Source organism: Nicotiana sylvestris, chromosome 7 (assembly GCF_000393655.2).
Source record: "Nicotiana sylvestris chromosome 7, ASM39365v2, whole genome shotgun sequence".
Taxonomy (NCBI): Eukaryota; Viridiplantae; Streptophyta; class Magnoliopsida; order Solanales; family Solanaceae; genus Nicotiana; species Nicotiana sylvestris.
Window position 1 is genome coordinate 122,549,164 of NC_091063.1, and position 15,649 is coordinate 122,564,812.

Genomic DNA, 15,649 nt, shown 5'->3' on the forward strand with positions numbered 1-15,649 from the left:
ATCATGTGTTTGAGGCTTGATCCTATGTATATGATGTTATTTTGGCGATTTGATCTTACGATTAGGTCCGTAAGATGTTTTTAAGGTTGTGTGCATGTTTGGTTTGGAGCCCCGAGGGCTCGGGTGAGTATTGAATGGGGCCCGGGAGGTCTTGGACTTAAGAAAATGCAGGTTCAGGTGTTGCAGACACCAGCGCGGTCACGGTCATTTCCGCGCGGTCCGCGCTGGAGTCGTGCGGCAGCGATGCATTTTTGTGCGGTCCGCATGGCTGAGTCTGAGGGTTAGGGTTTCAGGTTAACCAGCGCAGCCGCACCAAAACAGTGACCGCTGGAAGGGTTTAGAGAAGCCCCACTTTTCTCCCACTCGGCGTGGCCGCAACACATTTTTGTGCGGTCCGCGCCAGGTCCTCAGAAAGGTATACAAGTTCGGAAAATCTCAGTCATTTTTCACTTTTCAAAAACCCAAAACCTAAGAGGCGATTTTCCAAACAACTTTTCTTCTCCAAAACGATTGGTAAGTGATTTCTAACTTAATTTCTTTATTCCTTAACATCTTTTAACATAATTTCAACTTCAAATCAAAGATTTTCATGGGGAAAATTGGGTGTTTTGGGTAGAACCTAGGTTTTCTACAAATTGAGAAGTTGGACCTCAATTTGGGGTCCGATTTAAAAACAAATCATATATTGGGATTCATGGGGGAATGGGTAACCGGGTTTTGGTCCGAACCTCGAGTTTCGACCACGTGGGTCCGGGGGTATTTTTGACCTTTTTGGGAAAAACCTTGAAAAAATCTATTTTCATGCATTGGGGATGATTCATTTAGTAATTATTAATGTGATTAAGTAACTTATGACTAGATTCGAGCGGATTGGTGGTGGAATCAAGAGGTAAAGCTATACTAGAAGCGTGAGTTGAGTTTGGAGCATTCGAGGTAAGTGTTTGTTCTAACTTTGGCTTGAGGGAATAGGATTAGGATGATATTTGCTACTTGCTAATGTGGAGTACGGTGTATAGGCATGGTGACGGTTATCTATGCACCGGAGTCTAGCATGACCGTGAGTCTTGATTGCTTTTAATTCGAATAATGTGACACAAGCTCCTTGTTTATTTGATAAGTTTCATATAATGTGAACGGTTGAGGAAGAATGATTTAAAAGGAGAATGTGTTGTGAATACTCCCTTGCCGGGATGTGTAGACTGATATATATATTCTCCCTTGTCGGGATATTTTGGGTTGTTAGCTGTACCCTTGCCGGGTTAAAGGTATTGAGTTGTTATTCTCCCCTGAAGGGGTCTACTATATGAAGTCAGATATTATGAACTATATTATGGGATCGTGTGGCACGCCGTCCACTTATATATGATATTATGGGATCGTGTGGCACGCCGTCCACTTATATATGATATTATGGGATCGTGTGGCACGCCGTCCACTTATATATGATATTATGGGATCGTGTGGCACGCCGTCCACTTATATATGATATTATGGGATCGTGTGGCACGCCGTCCACTTATATATGATATTATGGGATCGTGTGGCACGCCGTCCACTTATATATGATATTATGGGATCGTGTGGCACGCCGTCCACTTATATATGATATTATGGGATCGTGTGGCACGCCGTCCACTTATATATGATATTATGGGATCGTGTGGCACGCCGTCCACTTATATATGATATTATGGGATCGTGTGGCACGCCGTCCACTTATATATGATATTATGGGATCGTGTGGCACGCCGTCCACTTATATATGATATTATGGGATCGTGTGGCACGCCGTCCACTTATATATGATATTATGGGATCGTGTGGCACGCCGTCCACTTATATATAATATTATGAGATCGTGTGGCACGCCGTCCACTTATATATGATATTATGGGATCGTGTGGCACGCCGTCCACTTATATATATATTTATATATCATGGGAACCAGAGTCTCTTCTGCTTATTTCCGATATTTCATTTTTATCTGTTACTCCCCGATAGCATGTCCCCTCCCAGTTTTACTTTGTATTATCTTGTTATTGTTTTCTTGCACTTGTTGTATATATATCTGTATAGGTTAAATGTGGTAGGTACTGTCTAGCCTCGTCACTACTTCGCCGGGGTTAGGCCAGGCACTTACCAGCACATGGGGTCGGTTGTGCTGATGCTACACTATGTGCAAATTTTGTGCACAGATCAGGGAGCAGCTTACGAACCACAGCAGTAGGATTTCTGGGAGCTGTCTTCAGTCCAGGGACTCTCGAGGTAGCCTAGCTGGCGTTCGCAGGCCGAAGTCCCTTTCCATGTTTTTCGTTTGTTCATCTTGTATCAGACAAACATGATGTATTTCCTTTCAGACATTGTTTGTAGTATTCTGTAGTAGTCCGTGAGCTAGTGACACCAGACCTTGGGTAGTGATGTGTATTAAACTTCCGCACTTTTGGTTTTCAGTTGCTTTAGATTTAAAGTCTTCTGCTTAAATTTTGTCTCGTTTATTATATTGTTTGAAAGAAAGCAGGAAAGGTGTTTTAAATATTTGGCTTGCCTAGCTCCGATAGTAGGCGCCATCACGACACCCGATGGTGGGAAATCCGGGTCGTGACAAGTTGGTATCAGAGCACTAGGTTACTTAGGTCTCACAACTCACGGACAAGCTTAGTAGAGTCTGAGGGATCGGTACGGAGACGTCTGTATTTATCCCGCAGAGGCTACTGAGTTAGGAAAACTTTACCTTGTTCATTCTTGTCGTGCGATTCTGTTTCTCAAGTACTGATTGTCTTTCCACTCTGTTCTCTCGAGATGGCGAGGACACGTGCTTCCTCTTCTACCGCGCAACAGCCTGAGCCCCCAGCAGCAGCCCCTATTAGGGGCAGAGGGCTAGGCCGAGGCCGTGCCAGAGGCCTATTCCGGGGCAGAGCTCAGCCCCGATCAGCATTTCCAGCGACGGAGCCTCAGGTCGATGTTGAGGAGGAGGTTCCGGCCCCAGCTGTTCCATTGGGCCCAGCTCAGGTCCCAGAGGGTTTCATAGCCACTCCAGTGCTTCAGGACGCTTTGGTCCCACTAGTAGGCTTTATGGAGGGCATTTCTAGAGCGGGTTTGCTTTCCGTAGCTCCAGCCACATCTCAGGCTGGGGGAGGAGTTCAGACTCCCGATACTCGTACTCCAGAGCCGGTAGCTCCTCAGGCTCAGGTTCCAGTGGTTTAGCCAGCCGTGGCAGTTCAGCCAGCTGTGGCAGCCCAGCCAGGTATTGCGGCTCAGTCCAGCGATGGTGTGACTATGTCCGCAGATGCTTTGTGGAGGCTTGATCGTTTCACCAAACTCTTCACAACCACATATAGTGTCACTCCCTCAGAGGATGCTCAGGATTTCATTTTCAGCTGTCATGAGGTTCTACGGACTATGGGCATTGTAGAGACCAATGGGGTCGACTTCGCCACTTTTCGCCTGGCAGGATCCGCCAAGACTTGGTGGAGGGATTTCTGTTTAGCCAGGCCAGCAGGGTCGCCATCATTGACCTGGGATCAGTTTTCAAAGTTATTTCTGGGGAAGTTTCTTCTAGTTACTCAGCGAGATGCTCTTCGCAGGCAGTTTGAGCGTCTCCAGCAGGGTCCTATAACGGTCACCCAGTATGAGACCCGGTTCAGTGATCTTGCTCGTCATGCCATTGTGATACTCCTCACCGATAGAGAGAGGGTGCGGAGGTTTATTGATGGGTTGGCCTAGCCGATCCGTGTTCAGATGGCCATGAGTGCCGGTAGTGAGATTTCATTTCAAGAGGCGGCAGATGGTGCCCGCCGGATAGAGATGGCACTTGCTCAAGGTGGTGGTCATGGGTCTGATAAGAGGCCCCGTAATTCTGGTAGATTCAGTGGTACCTCGTCTGGAGGTAGGGATTCTTATGGTAGAGGCCATCCTTCGAGGCCCTTTCAGTCAGCTCTCCAGGCTTCTCATGGTACACTAGGTGGTCGTGGTTCTTAGCCGCAGTATTCTGACCAGCAGCTCTTCAGTTCACCATCAGCACCTATCAGTGCACCACCACTTCATTTTTCTCAGCAGTCGAGGGCTTGTTATACTTGCGGCGATGTGAGTCACATTGCCAGATATTGCCCTCGAGCTTCCAGCAGCTCGCAGCAGCAGGGTTCTCGCCCGATGATCCAGGAACCAGTTGCCTCACAGCCTGCCCAGCCAGCTAGAGGCGGGGGTAGAGGACATAGAGATGGAGGTAGAGGTCTTAGAGGTGGAGCTCAGACCGCTAGAGTTAGGGGTCAGCCAGCAGCAGATCGTCCCAGGAATATGATTCAGGGAGGTGGGTCCCAGCCCCGTTGTTATGCTTTGCCAGCCAGACCAGAGGCCGAGTCATCAGATGCTGTGATTACAGGTACTATTCTGGTTTGTGATAGGGATGCTTCTGTGCTATTTGATCCCGGATCTACGTATTCATATGTGTCATCCTATTTTGCACCCTATTTGGTTATGCCTAGTGACTCGTTGAGTATTCCTGTTTATGTGTCAACACCGGTGGGTGATTCTATTGTGGTCGACCAAGTTCATCGTTCTTGTATCGTAGTGTTTGGGGGTCTTGAGACCCGTGTTGATTTGTTGCTTTTGGACATGGTCGACTTCGATGTTATATTGGGGATGGATTGGTTATCCCCGTACCATGCTATCTTGGATTGCCATGCCAAGACCGTAACCTTAGCCTTACCGGATTTACCCCGTTTAGAGTGGAGAGGGACTTCTGGTCATTGTACCCGCAGTGTTATCTCGTATGTGAAAGCTCGGCGTATGGTCGAGAAGGGATGTTTGGCCTACTTGGCGTATGTTCGCGATTCTAGCGCGGAGGCCCCTTCTATTGATTCTGTGCCCGTTGTTCGGGAGTTTCCTGAGGTTTTCCCTTCAGACTTGCCGGGTATGCCGCCCGACAGGGATATCAACTTTTGTATTGATTTGGCCCCGGGCACTCAGCCCATTTCTATCCCGCCATATCATATGGCCCCGCCAGAGTTGAAAGAGTTAAAGGAACAGCTGCAGGATTTGCTTGAGAAAGGTTTCATTAGACCCAGTGTTTCACCTTGGGGTGCGCCGGTGTTGTTTGTTAAGAAAAAGGATGGTTCGATGAGAATGTGCATCGATTGCCAGCAATTGAACAAGGTTACAAGTAAGAATAAGCATCCACTACCGAGGATCGACGATTTATTCGACCAGCTTCAGGGTGCAAGGGTGTTCTCAAAGATAGATTTGAGATCTGGTTATCATCAACTGAGAATTAGGGCGTCTGATGTCCCCAAGACAGCATTTCGCACTCGGTATGGGCACTGTGAGTTTTTAGTCATGTCATTTGGATTGACTAATGCCCCAGCAGCGTTCATGGAGTTTATGAACCGAGTGTTCAGACCTTATTTGGACTTGTTCGTGATAGTCTTCATTGACGATATTCTTATATACTCCCGCAGTCAGGAGGAGCATGAGCAGCACCTCAGAGTGGTCCTTCAGACCCTAAAGGATAGTCAGTTGTATGCTAAGTTCTCAAAGTGCGAGTTTTGGTTGAGTTCGGTCGCATTCCTGGGTCATGTCATATAAGCAGCAGGTATTCAGGTAGACCCGAAGAAGATAGAGGTAGTCAAGAACCGGCCTCGACCAGCTTCAGCTAAGGATATTCGAAGTTTCCTGGGGTTAGCAGGTTACTACCGTTGGTTCGTGGAGGGGTTTTCATCCATTGCATCCCCTATGACCAGATTGACCCAAAAGGGTGTCCAGTTCAGGTGGTCGGACGAGTGTGAGACAAGCTTTCAGAAGCTCAAGACGGTTCTGACTATGGCACCAGTATTGGTTTTGCCCACAGGTTCAGGGCCATATACGGTCTATTGTGATGCGTCTCGTATTGGGATTGGTGCAGTGTTGATGCAGGAAGGCAATGTCATTGCTTATGCTTCGAGGCAGTTGAAGATCCACGAGAAGAATTATCCGGTTCATGATCTCGAGTTGGCAGCCATTGTTCATGCCTTGAAGATCTGGAGGCATTACTTATATGGCGTGACGTGTGAGGTTTACACTGATCACAAGAGTCTTCTCAGTATCTGTTCAAGTAGAAAGAGTTGAATTTGAGGCAGAGGAGGTGGTTAGAGTTGCTAAAGGATTATGATGTTACTATCTTATACCACCCGGGGAAGGCCAATGTGGTGGCCGATGCATTGAGAAGGAAGTCCGCCAGCATGGGTAGTCTTGCTTATATTCCAGTCAGCCAGAGATCGCTTGCTTTGGATGTTCAGGCCTTGGCCAATCGTCTTGTGAGGTTAGATATTTCTGAGCCTAGCAGAGTGTTAGCTTGCACGGTTGCTCGTTCCTCACTATTAAAGAGTATCCACGAGCGGCAGTTTGAGGATCCCCATTTGTGTGTCTTAAGAGACACAGTGCATCGTGGAGGTGCCAAGAAAGTAACCTTAGATGATGATGGTGTATTGAGATTGTAGGGGCGAGTTTGTATGCCCAATGTTGATGGGATTCGAGAGTTGATCTTAGCGGAGGCCCACAGTTCTCAGTATTCTATTCACCCGGGCGCCGCGAAGATGTATCAGGATCTGAGGCAGCACTATTGGTGGCGTAAGATGAAGAAAGACATCGTTGTGCACGTGGCTCGGTGTTTGAATTGTCAGCAAGTTAAGTACGAGCATCAAAGACCCGGTGGTCTATTTCAGAGGATTGCACTTCCTGAGTGGAAGTGGGAGATGATTACGATGGATTTCGTTACTGGACTTCCGATAACTTGGAAAACGTTTGATGCAGTTTGGGTCATTGTTGATAGGCTGACCAAGTCAGCGCATTTTGTTCCTGTTGCAGCCACCTATTCGTCCGAAAGGTTAGCCGAGATTTATATCAGGGAGATTGTTCGCCTTCATGGGGTGCCGCTATCTATCATTTCAGATCGGGGTACACAGTTTACCTCGCATTTCTGGAGAGCGGTTCAGCGAGAGTTGGGCACCCAGGTTGAGTTGAGTACAACATTTCATCCCCAGACGGACGGTCAGTCCGAGATGACTATTCAGATTCTTGAGGACATGATCCGAGCCTGTGTCATTGATTTTGGAGGCTCGTGGGACCAGTTTTTGCCTTTAGCAGAGTTTGCCTACAACAACAACTACCAGTCCAGCATTCAGATGGCTCCGTATGAGGCGTTGTATGGTAGGCAATGTCGGTCTCCAGTTGGATGGTTTGAGCCGGGAGAGGCTCGATTATTGGGTACGGATCTGGTTCAGGAGGCCTTGGACAAAGTCAGGATTATTCAGGATAGACTTCGTACAGCTCAGTCCAGACAGAAGAGTTATGCAGACCGCAAGGTCAGAGATGTTGCTTTCATGGTCGGTGAGCGGGTATTACTCCGTGTATCGCCTATGAAGGGCGTGATGAGATTTAAGAAGAAGGGCAAGCTCAGCCCTTGGTTCATCGGTCCATTTGAGATTCTTGATCGTGTGGGAGAGGTGGCTTATAGACGTGCCTTGCCACCTAGATTGTCAGCTGTGCATCCCGTGTTTCATGTATCTATGCTCCGAAAGTATCGCGGAGATCCATCGCACGTGTTAGATTTCAGCACTGTCCAATTGGACAAGGATCTGTCATATGAGGAGGAGCTGGTGGCTATTCTAGACCGGCAGGTTCAACAGTTGAGGTCGAAGAGTTTTCCTTCGGTGCGTGTTCAGTGGAGAGGTCAGCCTCCTGAGGCATCGACCTGGGAGTCCGAGTCTGATATGCGGAGCCGTTATCCTCATTTATTTCCCGACTCAGGTACTTCTTTCTTTTGTCCGTTCGAGGACGAACGGTTGTTTTAGAGGTGGAGAATGTGACGACCCAAGGGGTCATCACCGTAATTCTTCCTTGTTCCGTGCTCCCGAGGCCTTGAAAACCTCGCTTTTAGTTGCCTCGATTGGCGTGCATAGTTCGGGCGCGTAGCCGGAAAGTTTTTATGTTATAATATGTGAATTATGTGAAACATTTGATGAATTTTGGTATTAATATGCATAATGTTGACTTCGGTCAACATTTTGGGTAAACGGACCCGGACCTGTGATTCGACGGTCCCGGAGGGTCCGTAGAAAAATATGGGACTTGGGCGTGTGCCCGGAATCAAATTCTGAGGTCCCAAGCCCGAGAAATGAATTTTTGAAAGAAATTGTTTTTCTGAAATTTGATATGAAAATTTGAAATGAAAAAGGGGTTAGAAAATATAGGTATCGGGCTCGTATTTTGGTTCCGACGCCCGGTACAAGTCTTAAATATGTGTTAAGCACTATCTGTAAAGTTTGGCTAAAAACGGACGTCATATGACGTGTTTCGGACTAAAAATGGAGAATTTGAGTTATGAAAGTTGAAGAAAGAAAATCATGTGTTTGAGGCTTGATCCTATGTATATGATGTTATTTTGGCGATTTGATCGCACGAGTAAGTCCGTAAGATATTTTTAAGGTTGTGTGCATGTTTGGTTTGGAGCCCCGAGGGCTCGGGTGAGTTTTGAATGGGGCCCGAGAGGTCTTGGACTTAAGAAAATGCAGGTTCAGGTGTTGCAGACACCAGTGCGGCCACGATCATTTCCCCGCGGTCCGCGCTGGAGCCGTGCGGCCGCGATGCATTATTGTGCGGTCCGCGTGGCTGAGTCTGAGGGTTAGGGTTTCAGGTTAACCAGCGCGGCCGCGCACCAAAACAGTGCGGTCCGCGCTGGAAGGGTTCAGAGAAGCCCCACTTTTCTCCCACTCGGTGCGGCCGCAACACATTTTTGTGCGGTCCGCGCCAGGTCCTCAGAAAGGTATACAAGTTCGGAAAATCTCAGTCATTTTTCACTTTTCAAAAACCCAAAACCTAAGAGGCGATTTTCCAAACAACTTTCTTTTTCTCCAAAACGATTGGTAAGTGATTTCTAACTTAATTTCTTTATTCCTTAACATCTTTTAACATAATTTCAACTTCAAATCAAAGATTTTCATGGGGAAAATTGGGTGTTTTGGGTAGAACCTAGGTTTTCTACAAATTGAGAAGTTGGACCTCAATTTGGGGTCCGATTTAAAAACAAATCATATATTGGGATTCATGGGGGAATGGGTAACCGGGTTTTGGTCCGAACCTCGAGTTTTAACCACGTGGGTCCGGGGGTAGTTTTGACCTTTTTGGGAAAAACCTTGAAAAAAATCTATTTTCATGCATTGGGGATGATTCATTTAGTAATTATTAATGTGATTAAGTAACTTATGACTAGATTCGAGCGGATTGGTGGTGGAATTAAGAGGTAAAGCTGTACTAGAAGCGTGAGTTGAGTTTGGAGCATTCGAGGTAAGTGTTTGTTCTAACTTTGGCTTGAGGGAATAGGATTAGGATGATATTTGCTACTTGCTAATGTGGAGTACGGTGTATAGGCATGGTGACGGTTATCTATGCACCAGAGTCTAGCATGACCGTGAGTCTTGATTGCTTTTAATTCGAATAATGTAACACAAGCTCCTTGTTTATTTGATAAGTTTCATATAATGTGAATGGTTGAGGAAGCATGATTTAAAAGGAGAATGTGTTGTGAACACTCCCTTGCCGGGATGTGTAGACTGATATATATATATATATATATCCTCCCTTGTCGGGATATTTTGGGTTGTTAGCTGTACCCTTGCCGGGTTAAAGGTATTGAGTTGTTATTCTCCCCTGAAGGGGTCTACTATATGAAGTCAGATATTATGAACTATATTATGGGATCGTGTGGCACGCCGTCCACTTATATATGATATTATGGGATCGTGTGGCACGCCGTCCACTTATATATGATATTATGGGATCGTGTGGCACGCCGTCCACTTATATATGATATTATGGGATCGTGTGGCACACCGTCCACTTATATATGATATTATGGGATCGTGTGGCACGCCGTCCACTTATATATGATATTATGGGATCGTGTGGCACGCCGTCCACTTATATATGATATATATATATATATATATATATATATATATATATATATATATATATATATATATATATATATCATGGGAACCGGAGTCTCTTCTGCTTATTTCTGATATTTCATTTTTATCTGTTACTCCCCGATAGCATGTCCCCTCCCAGTTTTACTTTGTATTATCTTGTTATTGTTTTCTTGCACTTATTGTATATATATATATCTGTATAGGTTAAATGTGGTAGGTACTGTCTAGCCTCGTCACTACTTCGCCGGGTTTAGGCCAGGCACTTACCAGCACATGGGGTCGGTTGTACTGATGCTACACTATGTGCAAATTTTTGTGCACAGATCAGGGAGCAGCTTACGGACCACAGCAGTAGAATTTCTGGGAGCTGTCTTCAATCCAGGGACTCTCGAGGTAACCTAGCTGGCTTTCGCAGGCCGAAGTCCCTTTCCATATTTTTCGTTTGTTCATCTTGTATCAGACAAACATGATGTATTTCCTTTCAGACATTGTTTGTAGTATTCTGTAGTAGTCCGTGAGCTAGTGACACCAGACCTTGGGTAGTGATGTGTATTAAACTTCCGCACTTTTGGTTTTCAGTTGCTTTAGATTTAAAGTCTTCCGCTTAAATTTTGTCTCGTTTATTATATTGTTTGAAAGAAAGCAGGAAAGGTGTTTTAAATATTTGGCTTGCCTAGCTCCGATAGTAGGCGCCATCACGACACCCGATGGTGGGAAATCCGGGTCGTGACAATAGTATAGTATAGTATAGTATAGTATAGTATAGTATAGTATAGTATAGTATAGTATAGTATAGTATAGTATAGTATAGTATAGTATAGTATAGTATAGTATAGTATAGTATAGTGTATTATATATCAAGGTATATTCGATATATATAGTATATAAGCTATATATATATATATATATATATATATATATATATATATATATATATATATATATATATATATATATATACATATATTAATTGATACAAGTCGAGACGTTTTAATTTATTGTTAATATATATATATATACACACTATATACTCCAATATATACAGGGACATGTTCTTTTAGGTATTAAAATGTTTTGACTTATATTAATATATATATATATATATAATATTAGGTATGTATATATAAGAACATGAAGCGCTCGGAACACAGGGACGGGTTCTTTTAGGTATTGATACACTTGTAAATTGATTCATCGACTTATAACCTACTCATATGCATGTATATATATTAACAATAAATGAAAACGTCTCGACTTATATCAATTAATATATGTATATATATATATATATATATATATATATATATTCGATATAATATTAGCTAATGCACTAATACTTAGTGCATAGTATAGTATAGTATAATATATATACTAAGTGTATTATATATCAAGGTATATTCGATATATATAGTATAATATAGTATATATATAAGAATATGAAGCGCTCGTAACACAGGGACGGGTTCTTTTAGGTATTGATACGCTTGTAAATTGATTCATTGACTTATAACCTACTCATATGCATATATATATATATATATATATAAAAGCTATATTCGATATAATATTAGCTAATGCACTAATACTTAGTGCATAGTATAGTATAGTATATATATACTAAGTGTATAGTATAGTGTATTATATAATATATAGTATAGTGCATATATATATATATATATATATTCTATATAATATTAGCTAATGCACTAATACTTAGTGCATAGTATAGTATAGTATAGTTTATATACTAAGTGTATTATATATCAAGTTATATTCGATATATATAGTATAATATAGTATATAATGTATATATATATATATATATATATATATATATGAAGTGCTCGGAACACAGGGACGGGTTCTTTTAGGTATTGATACACTTGTAAATTGATTCATCGACTTATAACCTACTCATATGCATGTATTTATATTAACAATAAATTAAAACGTCTTGACTTATATCAATTAATATATATATATATAATATTTTTTTTAAATATTATATATTTATTTATATATGTATATATATATATAGCTTAAATTGAATTAAAATCCAAAATTTATACTACATATGTACATAATTTTAAATTGAATTAAAAGTAATTTAATTTTTTTTTAGAAATAGCGATCAACTTTGGTCGCTATTTTGGTCAAAAAGTCAAAACTTATTTTGCTACCAAAATAGCGACCAAAGTTGGTCGCTATTTTTAATTCCAGTGTCAAAATCGGGTTTCCCCTCCCATTCTTTCAAAAAAATTCCCCAAAATCTCTCTTTTCTCTCTCACACTCAACCCCCCCTCCGACTCCCAGCAGCAGCGGCGCTACCCACGCCACCGACGACCACCGACGACCACCGACGGTAGCAGCTCCACCGCCGGCGACCTCCATTCCCAAGGTAGGTTTCTTTCTCCTTTCTTTGTTTTTTTTGAAATACAGTGACTTTATTTGTTCAACCATGTTAGGGTTCAAAGTTAATTTCTCCATATTAGGGTTTAATTTCTCCATGTTAGGGTTCAAAGTTAGCTCAACCATATTAGGGTTCAAAGTTATATATTATTTGCATTTTTTAGGGTTCTTATTAATACATTTAGTCCAAAATATTTAGTTTTACCTACTAATTTGGGGAAGAAATTGTTTGAAGAGAAGAAACCCTAAGAGTTGCACCTTTAGGATTATGTATTGGAATTTTAGTTTATAAATTAAAATTTTAGGATATGACTTGAACTTTTGTGGATATGAGTTGAACCTTTAGGATATGAATTGAACCTTTAAGATATGAATTGAAATTTTTGGTTTATGTATTGGAAGTTTAGTTTATAAATTAAAATTTTAGGATATGAATTGAACTTTTGTGGATATGAGTTGAACCTTTAGGATATGAATTGAACCTTTAGGATATGAGTTGGACTTTTAGTTTATGTATTGAAATTTTAGTTTATAAATTGAAATTTTAGGATATGACTTGAACTTTTGTGGATATGAGTTGAACCTTTAGGATATGAATTGAACATTTAGGATATGAATTGGACTTTTAGTTTATGTATTGGAATTTTAGTTTATAAATTGAAATTTTAGGATATGACTTGAACTTTTGTGGATATGAGTTGAACCTTTAGGATATGAATTGAACCTTTAGGATATGAATTGGACTTTTAGTTTATATATTGGAATTTTAGTTTATAAATTAAAATTTTAGGATATGACTTGAACTTTTGTGGATATGAGTTGAACCTTTAGGATATGAATTGATCCTTTAGGATATTAGTTTATGTATTGGAATTTTAGTTTATAAATTGAAATTTCAGGATATGACTTGAACTTTTGTGGATATGAGTTAGAACCTTTATGATATGAATTGAACCTTTAGGATATTAGTTTATGTATTGGAATTTTAGTTTATAAATTGAAATTTTAGGATATGACTTGAACTTTTGTGGATATGAGTTGAACCTTTAGGATATGAATTGAACCTTTAGGATATTAGTTTATGTATTGGAATTTTAGTTTATAAATTGAAATTTTAGGATATGACTTGAACTTTTGTGGATATGAGTTGAACCTTTAGGATATGAATTGAACCTTTAGGATATTAGTTTATGTATTGGAATTTTAGTTTATAAATTGAAATTTTAGGATATGACTTGAACTTTTGTGGATATGAGTTGAACCTTTAGGATATGAATTGAACCTTTAGGATATTAGTTTATGTATTGGAATTTTAGTTTATAAATTGAAATTTTAGGATATGACTTGAACTTTTGTGGATATGAGTTGAACCTTTAGGATATGAATTGAACCTTTAGGATATGAATTGAAATTTTTGGTTTATGTATTGGAATTTTAGTTTATAAATTGAAATTTTAGGATACGACTTGAACTTTTGTGGATATGAGTTGAACCTTTAGGATATGAATTGAACCTTTAGGATATGAATTGAAATTTTTGGTTTATGTATTGGAATTTTAGTTTATAAATTGAAATTTTAGGATATGACTTGAACTTTTGTGGATATGAGTTGAACCTTTAGGATATGAAATGAACCTTTAGGATATTAGTTTATGTATTGGAATTTTAGTTTATAAATTGAAATTTTAGGATATGACTTGAACTTTTGTGGATATGAGTTGAACCTTTAGGATATGAATTGAACCTTTAGGATATTAGTTTATGTATTGGAATTTTAGTTTATAAATTGAAATTTTAGGATATGACTTGAACTTTTGTGGATATGAGTTGAACCTTTAGGATATGAATTGAACCTTTAGGATATTAGTTTATGTATTGGAATTTTAGTTTATAAATTGAAATTTTAGGATATGACTTGAACTTTTGTGGATATGCGTTGAACCTTTAGGATATGAATTGAACCTTTAGGATATGAATTGAAATTTTTGGTTTATGTATTGGAATTTTAGTTTATAAATTAAAATTTTAGGATATGACTTGAACTTTTGTGGACATGAGTTGAACCTTTAGGATATGAATTGAACCTTTAGGATATTAGTTTATGTATTGGAATTTTAGTTATAAATTGCAATTTTAGGATATGACTTGAACTTTTGTGGATATGAGTTGAACCTTTAGGATATGAATTGAACCTTTAGGATATTTATTTATGTATTGGAATTTTAGTTTATAAATTAAAAGTTTAGGATATGACTTGAACTTTTGTGGATATGAGTTGAACTTTTAGGATATGAATTGAACCTTTAGGATATTAGTTTATGTATGTCACGACCCAAAATCCCAACCCGGTCGTGATGGCGCCTCTCGTGAGGACAAAGCCAGTCAATCAACAAAACAGTACATCTCTTTATAATTACTTAGCAGGAATAAGTCTAAATCCTGGGCAATATAATCTTAAATGCGAAATAAACGTGATAGAACAAGGAAAACCCTCCCAACTCAGCCCGAAATCGGGGTGTCACAAGTCATGAGCTACTACAGAGTTTACTAATATTTTACAAAGTCTGGAATTATCATAAATAACAAAGATAAGGGAGAAAACGGGGCTGCGGACGTCAACAGCTACCTCGTTACTCCTAGTCACCGCCTGGTCTGGAAAGAATCAGCGCTCAGGAGCGAACTCAGCTCTGCCTGTATCTGCACACATGGTGCAGGGAGTAATGTGAGTACTCCGACCCAGTGAGTAATAAAAATAAATAACGACTGAAAACATGAAATCTCATAACGGCACAATATAGCGCTATCCCAAGCAGTAAAATCAGTTATACAGTAAAATAGTGAGTATCAGATAATTCTTCTTTTAAAACAGTAAAGACAAATAATTTCCACAGAAAGGATAAATCAAAAGCTTGCCCCTCGGGCTCAATATGTAAATCTCAGTATAGTATCAACCCCTCGGGCTCACTCCCAACTCACCAACACACAACATCAGCCCCTCGGGCTCACTCCCAACTCACCACACACAAGCAACGGCCTCTCGGGCCCACTCCCAACTCTCCGGAGGGGCTCCTACAGCCCAAGCGCAATATCAATAGGCCTGAAAGCCTTCACACATCACACACGAGGCCTGAAAGCCTCCTCATATAACACTCGAGGCCTGAAAGCCTCCTCACATCACTCAACATATCCTCACGTATGGCCCTCGGCCTCAATCAGTCCAGAAAATAATCATAAGCCTCTTGGGCATCAGTAAAACAATAGTGCTCAGCTCAACAGCA

The 15,649-nt window shown here is 40.9% G+C and overlaps 1 protein-coding gene across 1 annotated transcript; it reads left to right on the forward strand.

Moving 5' to 3' along the window:
* Positions 1-4,293: 4,293 nt before the first annotated feature.
* LOC138873714 (uncharacterized) lies at positions 4,294-5,808 on the forward strand (the record flags this gene model as incomplete). The annotated part of the gene is made up of 5 exons (XM_070152190.1): positions 4,294-4,389; positions 4,600-4,717; positions 4,778-5,077; positions 5,524-5,543; positions 5,596-5,808. Coding segments are annotated over exons 1-5 (747 nt in total), but the record flags the coding sequence as incomplete, so codon positions are not given.
* Between the last annotated feature and the right edge of the window lie 9,841 nt (positions 5,809-15,649).